The sequence below is a fragment of the Quercus suber genome, unplaced genomic scaffold, assembly GCF_002906115.3.
Source record: "Quercus suber isolate HL8 unplaced genomic scaffold, Cork oak 2.0 scaffold_166, whole genome shotgun sequence".
Lineage (NCBI taxonomy): Eukaryota > Viridiplantae > Streptophyta > Magnoliopsida > Fagales > Fagaceae > Quercus > Quercus suber.
The window spans coordinates 1060314-1082253 of record NW_027069627.1 but is presented as its reverse complement, the minus strand read 5'-3'; the positions used below and the strand labels follow the sequence as shown (position 1 = coordinate 1082253).

The following is a 21940-nucleotide window of genomic DNA, read 5'->3' as shown; positions in this document are numbered from 1 at the left end:
TGGGATGGAAAGTTAACTTAAAGGGCTATAACTTTGTAGTTTACCAAGAGTCCTAATTCTAAAGTTAAATGGGCCAAAATCGTCGGTTAATTGAATCCTAAAAATTTAGGATTTTCTCCAAACGAGAATTCAACTTATAATAGGATTCTTTGACCTATTTAAAGGCTCTTTAGGGAAAATTCAAGGGGGGCCACATTGAAGAATATTTTTTGGGAGTCTTTCTAAAGAGGAGGATCTGAGGATAAAGGCGAGAGCTTCATGTTAATCAACCAATTCAGATGAAAAATATAAGTTTTATTTGTTTTCTTTTCAATTTTATTATGAACTAAATTTTATTTTCTAGAGCAGTGATGTAGTCTAGCAATTAACACACAATTTATTTTCTGAGTTATTTTATTTTTAATATTTTCATGATTGCGTGTTTAATTCTTATTCTTAATGCTTACTATTTTTTTTACGAATTATTGTTTGATCAATTGAATTACAATGAGACTGAGAGATGATTTGTTATTTTAGTTCTAGAATTAAACACCATTAGTTGAGCGAAAGTAGAGATGCTTTACCGCGATTAGTGTGATTTTTCAGAAAATTCAAAGTACGTAATGAGTCTCCAGTTAATTAAATTCGCATAGAGATATGGAATTGTTACTTGAAGATATTTTTGATATTATTCGAGAGAAAATATTGAATACTTAAGGGATTTTTAATCATCAACGGGAGATTATTGGAATTTAATAATTATGAAGAATAAATTGTGTGGGATTTGTTAGGTGAAATCAACTGCTCTAGATCCATTCTTATCTTATTTTTACACTGTTAGATTTTTACGCTTTGTTAATTCTTTTTATTCATAGATTTATTTTTATTAAATAGTTTAACTTAATTTAGATAGTAGAACGTTCCATTTATTTTCAATTTTCCAAATAGTAATTTATTTAGTGAATTTCGATATTCAATAACATAGTTAATCCCTATGGGTTCGACATTCGTTTTCTAAAAACACTTTACTACTTGTTACGATTCTGTGCGCTTGCAGATTATTTTACACAAACACACATCGCAGTAGTCCCTACAGACTTCAGAAAGTTCTTCAGCAAGTCTCACCTGAGTCTCTTCAACACCGAGCTGGTAAGACTCCTGTTTTTCAGCTTCAACCGCCTCCTTGGCCAGTTGAACCGCCTCCTTGGTCTTTTGCAGCTCTGCCTTGAGGTCCTTGACCGTCTGCCTCTCCATGGCCAGGTTTATCTCGATCAAATAGAGCTTTTGATGTTGGTCCTTGGCCTGCCTCGGCATTGTCCCTAGCCTGGACCGCCTTTTTTAATTTCTCAAATATTTTGGCTTGATCTTGCTTGAGAGCCTCCAATGCCTTCTTAATCTCAACGTGGGATTGGGCATCTACCTTAGCTTCATTGCGGGCATCCTTGACCATTCCTCGGCCACAAAAACTTGTTGGGTAATTTACATAAAAAGAACAGAAGGATTTCATGTAAGAATAGGAGAAAGAATGAACAAGAGCGGTTAAGCATTTAATTAGAGGAACGTGTCAAACTACTTACCATAGCAAGATCCCTCTTAAGCGACAAAAAGAGGTCGGGCTGTTTAAAGTGCCTGTAAGCATCCATATCTCTAGGCAGAAGAAGTGGCTACTCCAGAACTTCAACAATATAACCCGCCTGCCCTCCTTGAAAATTCCGAACTGAAGCATCAAAAAGGATGGGGGGCACCATCCACCTCCAACCTTGGAGACCAAGTGTGTGATGGTCAACGCACGTCGGCTCCTAGAGAGTCCTCCTAGCTATCAACAGAAGTAGACCTCTTGCCTCATTGGTTTTTAGCCACTTTTTGTTGTTTAGTCCCCCTCTAGGGCTCACCTCACCTTCCTCAAGTGCTTCTTTCAGTCTTTTCTTCTTCAATTCAGGAATTGGCTTCAACCTGAGGTTAGTGGGAATCTGAGGAAGGGGAGGGGGAAGATTGGTAGGGGCCTGGGACTTGGGGGCTTCCTGTTTGGTTACCCCTTTATTCCTGGAGGCCATAAAGTCCCTCAAATTTCTTTTTAGGTTCAAAGACATTTCTTCTTCTTCTTCTTCTTCTTCTGAACTGGACTCGATCCGAGTAACAACAAGAATTGGGGCGTGAACACTTGAGTGTCTTTCAGGTTTGTCCTCGATGTCTGAGACGAATATTACTTGCTCACCCTGTGGCTCCTCCTCTCCGAAATGAAATTTATCAATTTCTACTTCGAGCGAGGAATTAGAGGAGGCAATCCCTTCTCCGACTGCTACTGCTACTTCAAGAGGAACTTGTTGGAATGGCTGGACGATCAAAGGAATGTTCTATTGGTATGGGTGTGCTATTGGTGGAAGGTCGTTTGGGGCTAAAAAGTTGGGCTTAGATACGTCAATCCGAGCTATCTATGAGTCACCTGCTCTTATGGCATGGCCGACTTCTTGGAATATCTCCGAAATGGGCTGAAAATCCAAAATTAAGGGCTTCAACGTTAGTTAAGCTAAGCATGGAAGCTACGTGCCTCTTATCTGTTAACATAAACGAAGAACAAAACACAGTTAAAAAGTTGAAATCCAACATTAAGAAAGAACAAGATAACAAGAAGCAAAACAGGGTTAGGGTTAAAAAGTCTAGATCTATTGTTAGGAAATCTAATTCTAAGGCATCCCACTTGGCTCTCCCTCTTGGACTGAGAAATGAAGACCATCATGCCACGCCCCTGAAGCAATCAGGTAGTCATCTTTCATCCCCTTGTTAGATTTGGGGAGACACAAGATGAGTCTGACCTCATCAGATCGGGATTTGAGGTAAAATCCCGCCCATTTTTGTTTGTGACACTCGTACATGTGAACCACATCGTGCCAGGTGAGCCTCAAGCCCAAATGCTCGTTTAAAGCATCGACATTTCCTAGGACCCTAAAAGGGTTAGGTGCACACTGGTGGGGGCATATCCTATGGTTAAGGAGGTAATCCCTTGTTACCCTACCCATAGGGAGAGTCATTCCCCCTTCTATGAAGGCTATCATGGGAATTATGACTCCTCCTTCTTCTCGGTTTGTTGTTATTCATTTTGGGGGACAGTATTGCAAGGTGACTTCCTGTGAGATGTGGTATTTTTCCTTAAAAGCCTCTATTTTGGCAGGGGAGTCCACCAAATGCTTAAACCTACCCATTTTAACAAATTAAAGGGGAACCACCGAAAATGATAACTGGTGAAATAAGAACTGGAAGGCCGAAGAGAAAAGGAAAGGTTTAAAGATATTAAAACTTATGCGAACTAAGGTGTGTGATGATCCTTGAAACCTTTAGAAAAACTCTCAAAGATTTCTGGGAAAATAGGTATGATAAGCTTAGTGACTTAGCAGGCTTTATGTGTTTGAATGCTTGAGATCGCTAAAACGCTTAAAAGTTCGAAAAATGAGAGAAAAATGGTTTCACTCGAGGCTTTATATAGAAGGCAAAAATGAGTGGGAGTTATCCCGCTCGAAATTATAAGGAGAAAGACCAACCGTTTGATCTGCGTCTCATCATCAAATGCAAGGAACATAGCGCCGTCTAGAGTAATTAATGACGCTTCGCTGGTTCTGAAGCGTCAGTAGCAATTATGAAGCACATAAAACCATACTCCCACTTGTGTAAGCTTAGGGATTTGATATTTCTAACCCCTTAAAACAAATCAAAACCCCACTTTTTCTCACTTTTTCTCCTCAGATGCGAGGAAAAAATCGAAATTTTGAGGGGTTAATATAGGGATAAATGCCCAAATTTGTATATTGAGCCTTGAGCCTTATCTGAGGACGTGGACATGTCCAAGGATGGGTAAATAATCAAGAGAGATCCCAAGTTTAAAGTCACATAAGGAAAGAGCGGATGAAGGCTTGCCTAAGGGGGAACTACTCATCGAATGTGATGAATACCGTTCAAATCTGTACTCTAGCAATCTAGATGACCTTCTAGGAGGTTTCCATGACAAGGATGAGCTTTATGTATGTATAGGAGTGATAAGAACTCAGAAATATCTATAAAAAAAAGCTGCTACCACCGCATTAAATGCATTACAGCTACTTTTCTGGCAGCATTTATATGGAGAAGACTCCTGAACAGTGCAGTCTCAGCTACCACAACTCACAGAAAGCCAAAGAGGATGTTTGATGGAACATGCACTCAAGTGGAGGCTTAAATGATTAACAAGTGTAGGATCAAGATGGTCTAAAAGGAACTATATAATGTGAGAAACCTCCCATGAGAAGGTGGTCGAAGAAAAACGGAGAAGAAATATTGTAGCAATTAAAGTTGTATTTGTAAACTGTTATATTGATTTATACTTAGAATCGTCTCCTCGGATAGTGAATTTACCCAATCCTATGTGTCCTATTCTTGCTTGATCATCTTCTAAACTCATACTAACCATTATTAAATTCACTAAGGCCTAGTTCTTTAACTCATTCTCTACAAATTTATTGTACTGAGTTCATTGGGCCATCATCTCATTCATCTTGGGCTTGGGATGCAAATTATGTCCCTACACTCAATATTGAAATTCAACCACATCCTCCTTATCATTAAGTTATTTATATTTTCTCTCTTTTTGTTTTAAAAAATAAAAAAAGTAATATTTTACTTAAATTCAAATAAAAGAAAATTGTGCTCATCAAATTATACTCATTTTTTTTAACATTTACACTTTCTCCAACCTTTTTCCTTCTCTTTATCTTTTCATCTCCCCAAACATTCTATCTTGATATCACTCTTCCTCCTTCCTTTTATCTTCATTTATTTTGTTTCTTTTTATTATCATCCTCTTAGTATAAAATTTTCATCCACTCTTCTATTCTTTACATAATTTTCTCTCACAAAAAAAGTGGTTATTTCCCACTTTTTTTCCCTCAATTTTTTGGTGGATTTTTATTTCTATTTTTCTTGTATCTCTATTTTAGCTTGATAAAGTTTTGTATTCTTTAGAATTCTATTTTGGTTGATGGGATTTAATATTGTGTTTTAAGTTTTTTTTTTTTTTTTTTTATGACTTCGACTGTTAAATATTATCATATATCCTCCATATATATCATTAAATTATTTATATTTCTACTCCTTTTTATTTTTAAAAATTTAAAATATAATATTTTACCTAAATTAAATAAATACAATTGTCCACATTAAGTGAAGTAATGCTAGAGAAACACTCTTTCTCACACCCAATGCATCAAAGGAAGAATGAAATACAAAACAAATCAAGTTAGAAACACTAAATAATAATAATAATAATAATAATGCATTTTTAATGTCATAAAATCATCATCAAATTTTGGAAAACAATAGGTTGCCAATAGAGAGAGAGACAGAGACAGAGATGGTATAGAAAAAAAACCAATACAAAGTAATAAAGAGTAGAAAAAGAAAAAAAAAAAAAACCAAACGCCAATTAGTAATCATTGATTGGAAAACAAAGAAGTTGTAAGGAGAAGTAAAAAATAAAATAAAGATTACCGTGTGGAGAACATTAATAACTTTACAGTGTAGTAACATAAACCGTTAAATTCACTTAAAAAATTAAATCAACAATCAAAAATTAAATACAATCATAGTACTAAATTTAAATTTAAAACTAATCGAACTCTATAGTACTAAATTTAATGCTACCTCTCATTTATTGTCTTTGTTATGCAAATTATCAGTTAGTAAATATATGATAACGGTAAGAAGCATTACAAATGAGATCACTAAAATATATATATATATATATATAATTAATTGGCCACTATTTATGGAGTAGTAATCTATAATTTTATGCATCCAAGAAAGTAGAATATATAGAGTTTTCTTAAAGGTATGTGTAAAGATTCACCCTGTGTGTGTGTGTGTAAAGGTAAAAAAAAAAAAAAAGGCTATATTTAAGGTTTTTATTAACTTAAAAACTAACGAAAAACCAATGGTTAATAACTAAAATTATAGTATTAATAAAATATTTAATGAGACCATCTTAAAAAAATTATCTCATGCAACGCGCAGGTATGCGACTAGTGATATTAATTCCTGAATAATGATAAATTCTAAAGATTCTATTGACAAAAAACCAACCACATATGTTGGCTTTGCTTCATGCCATCGAGATAGTAATCTGTGTTGTTTCATTCAACATCATTCTTCCTGACTAATAAAGATTCTATAAACAAAACATTAAAAATAATGACACCTTTAGCATGGTAACAAGGCTGGTATCAAATATTCAAAAATACAATCTTTTGAACCAGATACTTTTGTTTTTAATGGCCTCAATTTCCTTAAATTGACCAAAAAGAGGATAAAAAAAAAAAAAAAAAAAAAAAAAAAAAAAAAAAAAAAAAAAAAAAAAAAAAAAAAAAAAAAAAAAAAAAAAAAACCAAACGCCAATTAGTAATCGTTGATTGGAAAACAAAGAAGTTGTAAGGAGAAGTAAAAAATAAAATAAAGATTACCGTGTGGAGAATATTAATAACTTTACAGTGTAGTAACATAAACCGTTAAATTCACTTAAAAAATTAAATCAACAATCAAAAATTAAATACAATCATAGTATTAAATTTAAATTTAAAACTAATCGAACTCTATAGTACTAAATTGAATGCTACCTCTCATTTATTGTCTTTGTTATGCAAATTATCAGTTAGTAAATATATGATAACGGTAAGAAGCATTACAAATGAGATCACTAATATATATATATATATAATTAATTAGCCACTATTTATGGAGTAGTAATCTATAATTTTATGCATCCAAGAAAGTAGAATATATAGAGTTTTCTTAAAAGTATGTGTAAAGATTCACCCTGTGTGTGTGTGTAAAGGTAAAAAAAAATAAAAAAATAAAAAATAAAAGCTATATTTAAGGTTTTTATTAACTTAAAAACTAACGAAAAACCAATGGTTAATAACTAAAATTATAGTATTAATAAAATATTTAATAAGACCATCCTAAAAAAATTATCTCATGCAACGCGCAGGTATGCGACTAGTGATATTAATTCCTGAATAATGATAAATTCTAAAGATTCTATTGACAAAAAACCAACCACATCTGTTGGCTTTGCTTCATGCCATCGAGATAGTAATCTGTGTTGTTTCATTCAACATCATTCTTCCTGACTAATAAAGATTCTATAAACAAAATAATGACACCTTTAGCATGGTAACAAGGCTGGTATCAAATATTCAAAAATACAATCTTTTGAACCAGATACTTTTGTTTTTAATGGCCTCAATTTCCTTAAATTGACCAAAAAGAGGACACTCCGCGGTTGCAGAGATCTAGAACACCTACTAAAGTGAATCATGTTTGTTGCTTGAGCTTCAATATGCTGGCCTATTTCAAGATACAAAATGAGGGAGAGTCTAACATTCTCCTGTTAAATGTGTAAAGGAACCTTTTCTTTGTAGGCAAAAGCACTCATGACCTTGGACAGCCTGTCATGCTGCCTGAAAAATAAAAATTAATCATTAGCGGGCTGCAACATACGGTGCTGTGTAAAAGAATAAAAATATTGAAATAGTTCAAAATTGAATAAGAACAATTGATGCTGATATGATTTTTCGGGCAATAAAACAGTCTCAAAGTCACCATTAGCCTATACATTTTCATATTTCAGGATATAGCCCTTCTATTGTAGGATTGCTGAACTTCATTGCACAATCTTAACATATAAATACTACTCTCAACGCTATCGAAACAATGGAAAAACTCCTTTCAGGCTTGACTATATCAGTTGTAAGGTTTACAAGGTACAGTGGGCTTTGCCTTAATATATATATATATATATTTTTAAGTAAAATAATATTTCATGAATAAGAGACTAGTTCACATGGTTGAACACAAAGTCTAAAGAGATACAACAGAAGCCTTAATATAAAATCTAGCCATATGAATTGAGCTAGAATTATAAATAGAAATTGAACTATACACTGATTTGTAACAAAATGCATATACCACGCAGTGTACCGGACAAATAAATACTTAATTAAAATGTAAAAAATCCAAGATCTACTCTAATAGATATACTTCAATCAGAGGTGATACAAATTCAGTTCAGCAGATGCTTATAAATAAGTTGGCTCAACAGCCATACCTGAAATTAATGATTCTCATACACAATATACAAAAGCTAACAAATTTTGCCTCATTTTTTCTTTTCTTTTTTCTGGGGGGGAGAATTTTGGCTTTCTTTGATACTAAATCTTTTGTTTAATGTTTTGAAGCGTTTCATGCATTCACAACCTCATTCCCAAACTTCACACCATTTCCTATCATTTTTCTTACCTTTGAATCTCATCCTTGAAGCTCAAGATAAACAGAAAGGTTTTCATTTACAAAAGATTCCGCACATCCAGCTGGAGTCGCACCATTCTCACCGATTACCTGTATAATGTTTATTTCACAGTACAGAAGCATTTTAATCAGAGGAAATGAACTAGCAATATGCAACATCGGCCTCGATTCAAAAGCAAGAATTGATATAGTCACACAGCATAAGGCTTTGTTTGGTTGGAAGGATGGAAAAATGGATAGATGAAAAATAATAAGGGATGAAAAAGTGGGAGGATAAAAAAGATTAGTTTTCTATCCCCCATTAATCACTGCAACCAAACACAACCTAATGGTCAACTTTAGTATTTTATTCAATCATATGATAACAAGTTTGTTCACTGCCAACTATATGAATGGACGTATAGTGAAACAAGAAACAAAACCTTAGTCCCAAAACTTGGGGTTAGCTATAGACAGAAAGTAGCATAATAATTTCTCAGGAGCATTCAAGTACAAAGACACACATGTAACATGGCAACAAAGACTTCACTGAGATAAACATAACTACAAAAGCAGGCAAAGAAAGACAAAATAACATCATCTTGTCTGTCCATTGGGTTCCATAAGAATGTATAAAGCATGCCTGAAAAGAGGGTGTGTGTGTATATATACCCCTGTATGTATTTTTTTGATAAGTAATGCCTCAAACATGAATATACAAGAGCCACTTTAAGATCAACATATGTGACTATAAAGCATGTCTGAAAAGAGGGTGTGTGTGTGTGTATTTGTGTATGAATTTTTTTAATAAGTAATGCCTCAAACATGAATATACAAGAGCCACTTTAAGAGCAACATATGTGACATACCCTCAAAGATGATAAATTGGCAAGAGTAATAATTTCAAGTTCATGGCTGCTAATAATCTCTGCAAATGCATGATTTCTGCAAAGCACAAAAGCAGGTCGCCTGAAGACAGAAGAATCATAGCCAGAATTAGGGTATCTTGTAATTTGAACATTTCCAATCAAATTAATTCAAATAAATTAAATCAGAATTACACATGCACCTAGCACTTGCAAGGTTAGGAGACGCCAGTTGAGCTAAAGCTCATTGGTGACCAATTCAAATAAATTTAACATAAACTAGAACAGATTTACAATTACAGGCAGTGTATTAAACCTGACCCAGCCAGTCAGACTGATAACCGGGTGACCCGGCACATAGACTGGTCCAAGTGATGAATTGGATCGGAAGTGCACAAGAACCAGTCAAGACCAGTAAACCCAGCAAGTTTTAAGCAAACCACGTGACCCGACTAAGTTTTAAGCAAACCACTTGCTTATCAAAAAGAAAGTGCAAGTTCTTATATTGTTAAGCAAAAGAATGATGTCCGAGCCAATTTAAAAAAACAAAAAAGAAAGTGCAATTTCTTACATTGTTAAGCAAAAGAATAATGTCCTATCTACTTTAAAAATAAAACAAACAAATAAAACCAAAAAATGAGTGAGTGAACAAACAAAAGTCGATGCAAAAAAAAAAAAATTTGAAAGACTGAGGAAAATTTTGTTTCTTTTTTAAAAATAAATAAATAATAATTTCCATTTACCTTTCTCGTCTTTCATTTGCAAGTGACCTGAGAGATTTCACTGTGGAATCTACAAGATCCATCTCATACTCCACCCTTTCATTTGTCCAGCACTGAGATAAACATGAAAATCATCAAAAGAGTGATAATACGAATTATTAAATCAAATAGTTACCATCATCCTTTTCAAACAGCTTATGCAATATGCTTCCCCTCCATTCAATGTTGTTGGTCCCTACCACTCCATTTAAAATATCCAAAAATGCAGTTCACTTTTAGAATTAATAATAACAAATTTATAACTTTCTAACTGCCCTTTTTTTTTTATGAATAATGCAATTTTTATTATAATCAAAATAATAGTCATCCAAGTATATAGGGTGTATACAACTGGGGACCATACAATCAAACACAAAAATTACATGAATCTATTGATTCACTAACCATACAATCAAACACACAAATTACACAAAATCTATTAATTCACTGGCAGACCATATATCTACTAATTCATTAACAGATCATATAGACTAACTATGCAAAACATCCAACCCAATCAGGCATAGATCTCTCTGTGTCCTAGAAACCCCACTTGTTCCTCTCCCTCCATATACACCACATCAAGCAATGCAGGGCAGCCATCCACAATCGATGACGCCAATACAACCTGCCGACAAGCAAACAATTGAATAGTAGACATCGCATCACCCAACAAACCCCAATAAACCCAACACAATAGATCACAAATCTAAAGCAATTGGGCAATGAAGTAGGAGATAATCTGCTGATTCCCCATTGCATTTACACACAACACCAATCTAAATGCCACACATTCATTTTCCGTAAATTGCCAATTGTCAAGATTTTCCATACAAAGAAAACAACTCTAGAAGGAATTGCCAAAACAAAGAAATCAACTCTAGAAGGAATCTTGATTCCACATGTACTTCCAAGGGAAAGATTGATTGCCATTACAATGAAGAAGCCTGTAGTAACCACTCATTGTAAATCCCTTCTTATCGGGTTTCCAACATAGCTGGCCAAGCAAGTTTAGTAAACATAGAAATGGGATGATTTGGAACATGGTCCCCCACTATTGATGTGGAGTATTTTGGGGGAGATGAATTTTTGGATCTTTGAAGGAATAGAAAGATCAATTCAAGACTTAAAGACTTCTTTCTTCCAAACTTTGTGTGTCCGGTGTTCTCTCTTTCAGTTCTTTGTCTGATTTGATCAATAGGTGTAGTTTTAATTCTTCTTAATTTCTTAGTTTTGTTTGTCCCTTGTTTCCCCCTTAGTACACATCCAGTGTGCTTTGGTTTTTTCTATACTTGTTTTTCTATCAATAAAGTTTATTACTTATTAAAAAACTAAACTTACCTCTACAATTGATGGGTACTTGCATATCATAATTGATTCCATCGCTGTCTGGTCCCTTGATGAAGGAAGGCGCTGCCATAATTCTTCCGTAACATACGGCATAAAAGGATGAAGCAATCGCAACCCATTGTCAAGACATAACCAAAGTGTGTCTCGAGCAAACCTCCTGGCAGTCTCAAACTCTGGATCATTCCCAGCAAAGAAAGGCTTAATTGCTTCAATAAAAACATCACACAGTTGGTATTGCCACCATGAATACACAGTACTTGCTGCATCTGAGAATTTATACGATTCCAAAGCTGCAATAGTTTTGAGTATGGCTCTATTTAATAATGAGAGTATCCATTGACAACTAAATGGAAAGTCATCTGGATTTACATTTGTGGGCGGAACATAATCATCCCCAAGCTTGCTCATAGAAAATCGTACAGCATTCCACAATTTATTACACCACTGACGATACCCCACCACTCTTTGAATATCCAGATTTATTTTATCAGACTGAGACAAAATGATTACACACATCAGTAATTCAATTAAAGGAAACAACCAAATGAGTGATAGAAAATTGAAAAATAAACGAACCTNCTTATGAAGACCTTCCAAGGATATCCCATTTATTACTTCAAGCGGATCAATGACATTTCCCAAGGACTTAGACATCTTGCGCCCATGTGCATCACGAATCATGGGATGCAAATAAACCTACATAGAGTTTAAGGTGCTTCAATCATATCACATCACCTCTGTTATTAAAATAGATTTGCACAGTAAAATATACACTGCATAGAAAATAATCAAAAAAATTCCAAATATATACCGAATACATTTTTTTTAAGAAGATATAACGGGGCAAGGACAAGTTACCTTTCTAAAAGGTACATCACCACCCAACTCCATTCCTAGCATTACCATGCGAGCAACCCAGAAAAAGATAATATCATGGCCAGTTTCCAAAACTGAAGTTGGATAAAACGCCTTTAGATCTTCCGTATCATCAGGCCAGCCCAAAACAGCTAATGGAAAGAGACCAGAAGAAAACCAAGTATCAAGCACGTCAGGATCTTGACTTAAATGAAACTTCTTCCCATTATATAATCGGCTAGCCTCCTCCTGAGCGTCATCCTCATTTCTTGCAACCACCCAGTGGTCTTTGTAAGAATTAATTTCCTTCAGCTCATCATCCTCCAGAGTGACATACCATGCAGGAACACGGTGGCCCCACCAAAGTTGCCTCGAGACGCACCAGTCACGAATGTTTTCAAGCCATCTGTGATGTTTAAGACCCAAATGCCCACATTTTTAAGCATAGAATAACATACCAAAAATAGATATGCTAAAAAATAACATTTTAATCTTTATGATGTGAACATCAGAAATTTATAATGCATGGTAAAAAAAATGAAAGACCACCTCTTCCAGTCAGCAGCATACTGTTTTGGGATGATCTCAATCTTCTTCTCTTCTTCATCCATGACAGCATCAAGGTCTTTCTTCTTCTTTTCTTCATCTATGACAGCATCAAGGCCTTTCTTTGCCATATTATTGCAGTCAACATACCACTGGGGCTTCGAAAGTGGCTCCACAACATCATTGGTTCTTGAACATATGCCTAGACGCATCTCATTACCTTTAGCACCTCGATAAAGACCCTAAATGGAAATAAATAAACAAAATTGAGTAACAAACAGCATCACACATAAAAAATACATGAACATAGAACAGCTGTTAAGTAATAAACTTGTGCAGCCTTTAGCTTCCGTTTCTTTTTTTTTAAGAATGTAACTTGTGCAGCCCTTATACAAGTAACAAAAAAAGAACACAAATAACATAAACTCGCATTTTTGAATTGGACACAAAAGACATGAATATAGGATAAATTTTATGTAACACAGAGAGAATTAACAAAAACACTTTCAGGCACCAAGAACAGGGCATAAAACCTACTTATCAAAAAGAACAGTGACTTTTTTTTTTGGGGGGGTGGGGGATAAATAATAAAATTTCATTAATAAAAAAGGTATTCCATGTTAATGATGATGAATACAAAATACAAGCAACAATTACAAACAAATCAAATAGAAATTCTAAGGGAATATTGAAAATCAATAATGGAAGTATAACGCGAGACCAATCAAACAAAGTCCTGATTAGCAAGGACTTCAAATAATCTACAAGTTTCAAATAATCTTCAAAACTACAGTTGTTGTGTTCCCACCAGATTAATAACATCAGACTGTAACTATACAAGTCCAATCCTGACATAGGAAAACTACCATGGTGGAGCAAATTTTATTGAGCAGTAAAGTCTTTCTAGATAACCCCTAGGATGCTCCACTCCTATGGTCCTTCCACAAGACACCAGGGATGCTCCCTTGTCAGAACTCCAGCAGAGCCAATAATTCCTCTCTATGTTTATCCAAAAAGACAGAACAAAACCCCTCCCTCCTACCACAGGACAACTAGGATGGTCCCTTAGCAGAACATGTTGCAGCCATAAAACTCACCAGAGACAAAATTCGTCCAAAAGCCCACCCCAAAAACAGAAGATACCTTATAAACATCCTCTCATACAGCCAAATAAAATATTTTCCAGAACCAAAATAAGTGTAGAAACCTGTCCTGAAATCTGAACTCATTACGGTTGGTGATGTGCCGAATATGGTTTTTTTGGCTGCTATTTATGAGTTGTCAGGTAGCTGAATTACCTATGACATATTTGGGTCTTCCCTTGGGCTTTTCTTTTAAATCATAAGCTGAATGGAGTAGTGTGATAGAGAAAATAGAGAGGTGGAAGAGAATGTCCTTAAAACAGGGGTCAGATTACGTTGATTAAGAGCATTCCATCCCGTTTACCTACTTATTTCTCATCATTGTTTCCTATCTCGATAAGCATTGCTCAGCATATTAAAAAACTTCAGCAGGATTTTCTACTGGGAGGAATGGATGATGAGTATAAGTATCACCTGTAGGTTGGGGGAAGGCCTATGAACCCCTTCAAAATGGGGGGCTAGGCATTTGAAATTTGGTCATATTTAATTAAGCTTTACTAGGAAAATGGTTATCAGTTTTCACAGTGGAAAGGGAGGCTTTATGGAGAAGGGTGGTGGACACTAAATATGGTATTATATGGGTGTGTGTGTGTGTGTGTGTGTGTGGGGTTGGTCAGGGTTGGTGTTCTAATAGGGTCCCTGGTTGGTGTTCTAATAGGGTGCAGGGACCTAATAGAGTTTGTCTTTGGAAGAGTATCAGGAAGGGTTGAAGGGCTGGGACAAAGTCCACAACTTTGTCATTTTTAAGGTGGGGGAGGGCTCCTCCATCAAATTCTGACATGATCCATGGGTGGAGGGATTCCTTTGCAACATAACCTCCTAAGGCTTTATGGTATTTCTTGCAATAGAGAGGCTTCAGTGGCTGAGCTTTTATCTCCTTCAGGGATAGCTTCCATTGGAATATCAGTTTTGCACAACCAGTTCAAGACTGGGAATTGGAGTCGGTTGAATCATTTTTGGATATGATCTATTCTGGATTGGCGAGAAGGAATGGGGTCGACCAGCACTGGACCAGCTATGCTGGAAACCCTCTTCCAAGGGGGTTTTTGATGTTAAAGACCCTATTACACGGTATTACATTCCACCACCCCAAGCAATTTTCCATGGAAGACTGTGGCAGTTGAAAGTGCCATCTAAGGTTAGTTTCTTCCTTTGGACTGCAGCATTAGGGCAAATTCTAACCATTGATAATTTGCGGAGGTGTCGAATAATTGTGGTTGATTGGTTTGTAAGAAGGATGGGGAGACTATTGATCATTTATTGATACATTGCTCTATAGCTAGAGAATTACGGAATTTGGTGTTCTCATTATTTGGGGTTCAATGGGTCATTGCCAAGTAGTGTTATGGATCTTCTAGCAAGGTAGTCAAGCAAATTTAATGGGCATACTGCTGTGTTGATTTGGAGTATGATTCCTCATTGCTGCATGAGGGGTATTTGGCGGGAGAGAAATGCTCGTACCATTGAAAGACATGAGAAATTGATTCATCATCTGAAGAAATACTTCCTCCAGACTATGCTAGTGTAGCCAAGTGCTGCGGGTGTTTTGCTTTTAATTCTTTATATAAGTTGCTTGATAGTTGTACTTCCCGTGCACCTTATTTTTTATGTTGTGTTGGTTCTGTAGCACGCTGCCTTTGTGCTTTGGTCCTTTGTAAGTTTTTGTTTTCTTTTAATGAAGCATTATTACTAAACTGAAAAATGGAAAAAGAAAAAAGAATTAATTTATATGAACAGTAATGTACCTTCTTCTTTAATGCTTCAATAACTGCCTCTCGAGCTTTAAATCGAGGCATCCCTGCAAACTCTGAGCCACCACTGCTGTTTATTTTCCCGTCATCAGTAAAAATGTTGATTGACTCAAGATCATGATCCCTACGAACCTTAAAATCATTCCGGTCATGAGCCGGGGTAATCTGCAGGAATATTTATGGATTATGAGCTCTTACAGACTGGAAACATAAAACTCAAAAGTGAAATTTTGATGCAAGTGTTGATATCATTGAAAATAACTTTACCTTAACAGCGCCTGACCCAAACTTTGGATCAACAAGAGTCGCATCACAAACTATAGGAAGCTTTCTTCCATTGAAGGGATGAATGGCATATTTTCCATGAAGATGATTGTACCTTGGATCATCAGGATGTATAGCTATAGCAGTGTCTCCAAGCATAGTTTCCACCCTAGTAGTAGCCACAACAATCTCACCAAGCTCTCCTTCCAAAGGGTAAGCAAATGAAGTCAAAACACCAAATTCCACAGGTTTGTCATATCCTGGAACGTTTAGTAAAGTCCTTCCTTTGATTTCAATATGTTCCACCTACAAGATCAAGCAACTTCAATAAATTCAGAAACCATGAAAGACCTTTTTTTAATAAACAAATCTTAAAAAGCTCATTATAAAGACTGCCTGTTAGAGTCTTACCTCAATATCAGATATGGCAGTCCGTAACACACAATCCCAATTCACTAGACGTTCATCTCTGAAAAAAAAAAAAAAAAAGGATATAAGATAGAAACTTCAAACTGTAGACAAATAGCATTACAAGCCAATGCTTTTTAAATACCAGACCGAAAAAAGAATTGGAAAATGAGAAATTCAAGGATTTGAGGTTAGCCTGGGGTTCAACTAGAGATCAGACCAAGATTCAATTGGGTCAAACCATAATGACGTAATTATAAATTTACTTAGCTAATTAATATGAATATAAATTTGTAAAAATTATCAGTCTTGACCAAGACAATATTTAAAGAGGTTCAAATTTATCTTAATTATAGATAAGATGACATTTTCCACAATTTATTATAAAGATTTTTTTTATAAGTAATAAACTTCATTGAAAATTGATGAAATAAAATACAGAGAAAATTAGGCACACAGGCTAAGAGGCAACAAAGAATTTAAATTTTTTTTAAAAAAAAAAAAAAACTATATAACAATGAAAGTACAAAAATCAAGCATATTTAAACACACAACATACAGTAAAAAAGGCCACTTTTCTTTTGTTTTCCCTTTTTTGGTTAGTTAAAAGGATTTGGGGTGGGGGGAATCATCTCAACAGGCATCTAATTTCACATGGGCTGACTATATCCAAATTTAGGTCAAAACTTTGAAGAGAGAACTTGAAGCAAGTGATTGAAAAAAAAATTAGTTTAAAGGAACAACCACCATGATAAAGAATGCACGACTTTTCTTGGTTTCAAAGCATACCTATAAATAAACTTTTTCTCGCGAAGTCTAACAAAAGCCTCTGTCACAGCTCTTGAGCTTTTCTCATCCATTGTGAAGCACTAATACAAGAAAAATAAGCAAAAATCACTCAGAGAGTGGGGGAAGAAGAAAAAAATAAGAGATTCATGACTGAACCTGACATGAAAAAAAAAACTAATTAAGAATGGTATGCTCTATCCACAACTAGTAGAGCAAAGGACTCAATGTCCTTGTGTCACCAGTTCAGATCTGATAGCCGGCACATGATTAATTTGTATGAGAATCCATTTTACAAATTAATTGATATGGGCCAACATATACTTTTATTAATATTATATCAAAAGATATATAAGTATCCACGGGCAAAGTAAAAATGAGTTATATCAAATTAAACCCTTACCTCACGAGACCAATCTAAAGAGGCACCCAAGCCACGTAACTGTTGTAAAATAGTGCCACCATACTTGTTTTTCCAATCCCAAACCTTTCAGCACAATATAATGGAAACATCAGAATATGTGTATGTGTGTGTAAATAGACAAAGCAACAATGAGGACATCAAAATTATGAACAAAGTATATTTTTTTCCCTTGGCAAGGACATTGATATTAGCTAGCGTTTGAACTCACTTCAGATACAAATTTCTCTCGACCAAGATCATGCCTGGTTAATTTTCTTTCACGCATTATCTTCTTTTCCACAACCACCTAAAAAGATTTAAGTAAAAAAGAATAAAATGCCCCATATTAAACAATTGACTGACAAATAGTTGTATTCTAAAGAATATTCAAAATTCATTCACCACATGCAAGCATAAGTATGGATTTGATGCAAGTAAAGCAAGCTTGAATGAAAAATGGGCTATTAGCCAAATGCTTATTGAAAGGCATGTAACATATAACGAGTTCATGCCTGATAGTGCCATATCATCATAGGATTGGACCCTTTCAAAGGTCCTCCTCCCTAGACCAAAATTCAGTGCAAAGCCACATCAGAATGATTTATGCAAAACATTGGGTGCAGAATGCAAAGGCCCCAAACAGCTTTCAGTTAACAGTTGCTACAATGCTTTGGGGAAAAAAAAGGAAAATTAGCAATCATGATGTCTCTTCAGGCTAAATGCTGAGGGGTGACATCAATCAATTAAAAGATGATCATATATACAAGGGTAAGTGTTGGTAGAACATCTCATTAATAAGTTATTGTTTCCAAAGAAGTCAAACAGTCTTTAATTAGTAATTCCTAGGGAATTATCAGACTTTATGCTTTAATTCAACTAGGCAGACAAGTCTTTTATTGTGTTTCTAGTTCCTTAGAGTTAAGTCTAACTTTGGTCTAGCAAATTTAATGTTCTATTTGCTAATTTCATTCTCCCATGCTTAGAAAGCTATTCTAAGCTTTATATAAGCTTTTTGAAAAGAAGTGTACTTTCAGATTATATATAGCTTTTGTGCTTTAGAAAATGGATTTTTTCTTTTCAACTCTTATCCCATTGGTGGACTCCTTGGGTAGCGAGTTAGGATTTTGTATCTCTTTGGGTGGCGTTTAAGTATCCCATAGAGTGGTGAGCAAATATCCCCTTTAATTATTAAGTGTTTGGTTCAATCCATAATTCCTATAATATTCCATCCATACATCATTCCTATATCGGATCGGTTTGGGTTTTCCCTTACAAATCCAGTATCACAGCATTATGCCCCTGAGTGATATGTGAGCTCACTCTCCCCAACCCAAAATATGCAACTAACATTCTCAAAGCTACATGTCATTGAGCAATAAAGGATAGCAAAAAGCGCTCACAGTCAACAGTAAACCGAAATTTTAAAAAGTATAATTTACTAACAACTTGTTTAAGAGGAAAAATGAAGAAGAACCTGTGTTGCAATCCCAGCATGGTCCATACCAGGAACCCACAAGGTATTGTATCCTGACATTCTCCGCCAGCGAACAATCGTATCCTGCATGTAGTATATACCAATTCATATTAAAAAACAGCAAGATGGAAGATGTATAGCATAAACATAAGATTTTAGGCAACCACGGGACCTCTATAGCAACAGTAAGGGCATGGCCTATATGGAGGGCACCGGTCACATTTGGAGGTGGCAAAACCTGCAAAATAAAGAAACCAATTTAAGAACAAAAATTATGAGTGCACAACTAGATAATGTAATTAAAATATACATATGTGTATCTTACTCCTTTTAGTTAAACTTGCTTCTATTTGAACTTGCATTTAACTTAATCAATTCACCTTTACATGTTGCACAGCATGCTTCATACATTTCTTTTACATTTGTACAGTATTACTTATGAGAATTCTCGAGATTATAATGCATTCATCAAACGGCTAAATTCTCAAGATTAGAGTTTTTACCTTGCAAACATCAACCATTCATGCATAATCAATGCATAGGAGTTAAACAGGCAGTTAAGACTAAAATCACAAATAGCCAGAATGTATGGGCAAACTTAACCAGTCATAAGTCTAGGAGGTATGGACGCTTCATTTGGGGTGCCGTACCCGTGTCCTATTAGAGTCGCACCCATGTCCTGCCAATATTGTACTCGCCATGTCTTTTTAAAAAAGAAAAAAAAATTGCTCATGTGGTTGTGGGGTTCCTGTGTCCATGCTTCCTAGGTCATAACTCAAAATCCTAATTAACTAATTGACAATGAATTGAGTTAAATTTACAAGAGGTGGTTGTCTGCCAACAAAACTTCTTGTTGGACAGGCAGAAAGCAAATTGTAGGAACTATTCCTTAGTCTCGTCCATGTTAGATACTATTCTCATCTCCACCAACCAAATCCCTGTTGTTTGACTCACTTCTCAGCAAAGTTCAATCAAACTCTTCAATGTTCTAGAAATGTTAAAACTTCCCAAGATGCACATGAAAACTGTATTGAAATCTAATTCACACCAAAGTCACTATTTGTTTCTGTTCAGAGTTTCCTTTGAGAGAGGAAAACAGAAAACACTAACAAAGAAAAAATGTGTTTAAGAAGTCCAAAAAGAAACTCACAATAACAAATGGGGGTTTGGAACTCTTCGCATCTGCAACAAAGAACCCAGATTTCTCCCACCATGCATACCACCTAGATCAGAAAGCATAGATGAAAAGAGTACAAAAGTTTCAATTATTTTGATATATAAAATACTATACATTAAACAATAACATGACAAAAGTTTCAAGTATTGTCAATTTCATACAGGAAAAGATAAAAAACAAAAACAAAACATACGATTTCTCAACTGCAGTAGGACTATACTGCTTTGCCATTTGACTAGAAATTCTTTTCTTCTCACCGAAAGGCGTTGGAGGGTCAAGAAACTCCTCAGGATTCTCTTCCTTGCCCCCACCCATTTTCTTTTCACTCTTTTTTTGATTATTTGATGCTTGTTGCGCCTAAAACAAAGTGGAACACACTAATCAAAAATCATATTAAAGAATCTGAATCCTCATACGCATCAATAATTCTTAAAGCAAGGCATGCAAATACTACAAAAAATATTTCCTCATTACCTGCAGTTTAGCAGCTTTCTCTAAAGCCTTTTGCCTTTTCAATTCTTTCTCCCTTGCCTGCCAGATAATTATGTATTCAATTTGACCAATAATTTATAATAAAAATAAATAAATGGAAGTAAGAAAACACAATAAATAGCATACTAGGGTTAAATATATTAGGGTTTATAAGTAAATTATGGGTAATAGTCCAAGATACCCAATTATGTTGTAAGCCCGTATAACATCTCAATGTACCGTATGATAAAGGTCAAATACATCATAATCCGCAACTCAAAAGTCAGAGAAAACAAACTATATATGGATGTAACCTAAATTGGACGTGTAATCTTTCGATTTCATCATACTTTCTATCACAGAGGTTTAAGATATGCATCAATCAAAATGTAATCTTTCAATTTCATCATACATTCTATCACAGAGGTTAAAGATATGCATCAATCAAAATGCAATCTTTCAATTTCATGATTTACTTTCAGTGCGCATTTAGATGTGGATTAAAATTATAAATTATTTCACTATTTAGCTTATTTTTTTACTATTCATGGCTCCACTGTACTTTTTGACATTATTTATGACACACTGTATTGTTTTAACTAACTTTTACCAGTATTTTTATTAATAAGTTTTCAATTTCAATAAAATAAGTAATATCCAAACAATCCCTCAATCTATAATAATTGTCATTAGCCAACTTTGTATTAGCTAAAACAATATTACATTACATGTCAAAGTGTTTCATGGATGTAATGTTTCTCACATGTTTTATTTATATGCACGGGTTAACAACTAGTATTGAGAATAAAAATCACAATTAAAAACTACTCTATAAAAATAAAAACCTTGTCTGCTTTTTTCTTCTTCCTCTCCAAGTCTTTTTCTTTAATAATTTCCGGGTTTGTCTCCGAAAGCGCCTGAGAATGATAGAAATCAAAAAGAGGTTAAACAGTGATAGAATCAAACAGTCAGTCGACTTTAAGTTTACCAAACCAAAAAAGAAAAGCAGTCGACTTTAAGTTTACCATTTTGTTATTCGTATCTCGGGGGGGCTGCCGCTGAGATTGTGAAAATTGCCGTGGATGGCTTGCAGAAACCCTTGCCTACTGCTTCGTCTTCGTAGTAAACAACCCACAGTTTCCTCCTCTGCTTCTGCTTCTGCTTCTGTCTTCGTTTCCGTTTTCGTAAACAAAACACAGTTTTTATACGTTCCCTTGAGTCGGTGACTGTGATTCCGTGAGTCGGTTGCCTATACTATTTTGATTTGCCTAAAATATCCTCATATTTACAGTTTATAGTGCTAAAATAGTAGGGTTAAACATGTAAAATTATCAATTTAAAAAGTTTTAAATTTTAGACAAATTTGACAAAATATTACCTACAAATAGGAATACTTTTAC

General features: G+C 34.9%; 1 protein-coding gene across 1 annotated transcript; it reads right to left on the bottom strand.

Moving 5' to 3' along the window:
• Nucleotides 1-7017: 7017 nt before the first annotated feature.
• On the bottom strand, nt 7018-21720 carry LOC112027286 (valine--tRNA ligase, mitochondrial 1). Its single transcript, XM_065777880.1, has 20 exons — nt 21566-21720; nt 21386-21457; nt 20544-20600; nt 20263-20426; nt 20043-20115; nt 19065-19130; nt 18893-18976; nt 17648-17725; nt 17419-17502; nt 17019-17098; nt 16233-16290; nt 15825-16127; nt 15552-15722; nt 12668-12906; nt 12122-12524; nt 11255-11959; nt 9896-9987; nt 9156-9255; nt 8299-8397; nt 7018-7460 (listed from the first exon to the last, which is right to left on the bottom strand). The coding sequence occupies exons 1-19, from the start codon at nt 21566-21568 to the stop codon at nt 8308-8310; spliced, it is 2922 nt and encodes a 973-aa protein (XP_065633952.1). The 5' UTR covers nt 21569-21720; the 3' UTR covers nt 7018-7460; nt 8299-8307.
• Nucleotides 21721-21940: the final 220 nt, after the last annotated feature.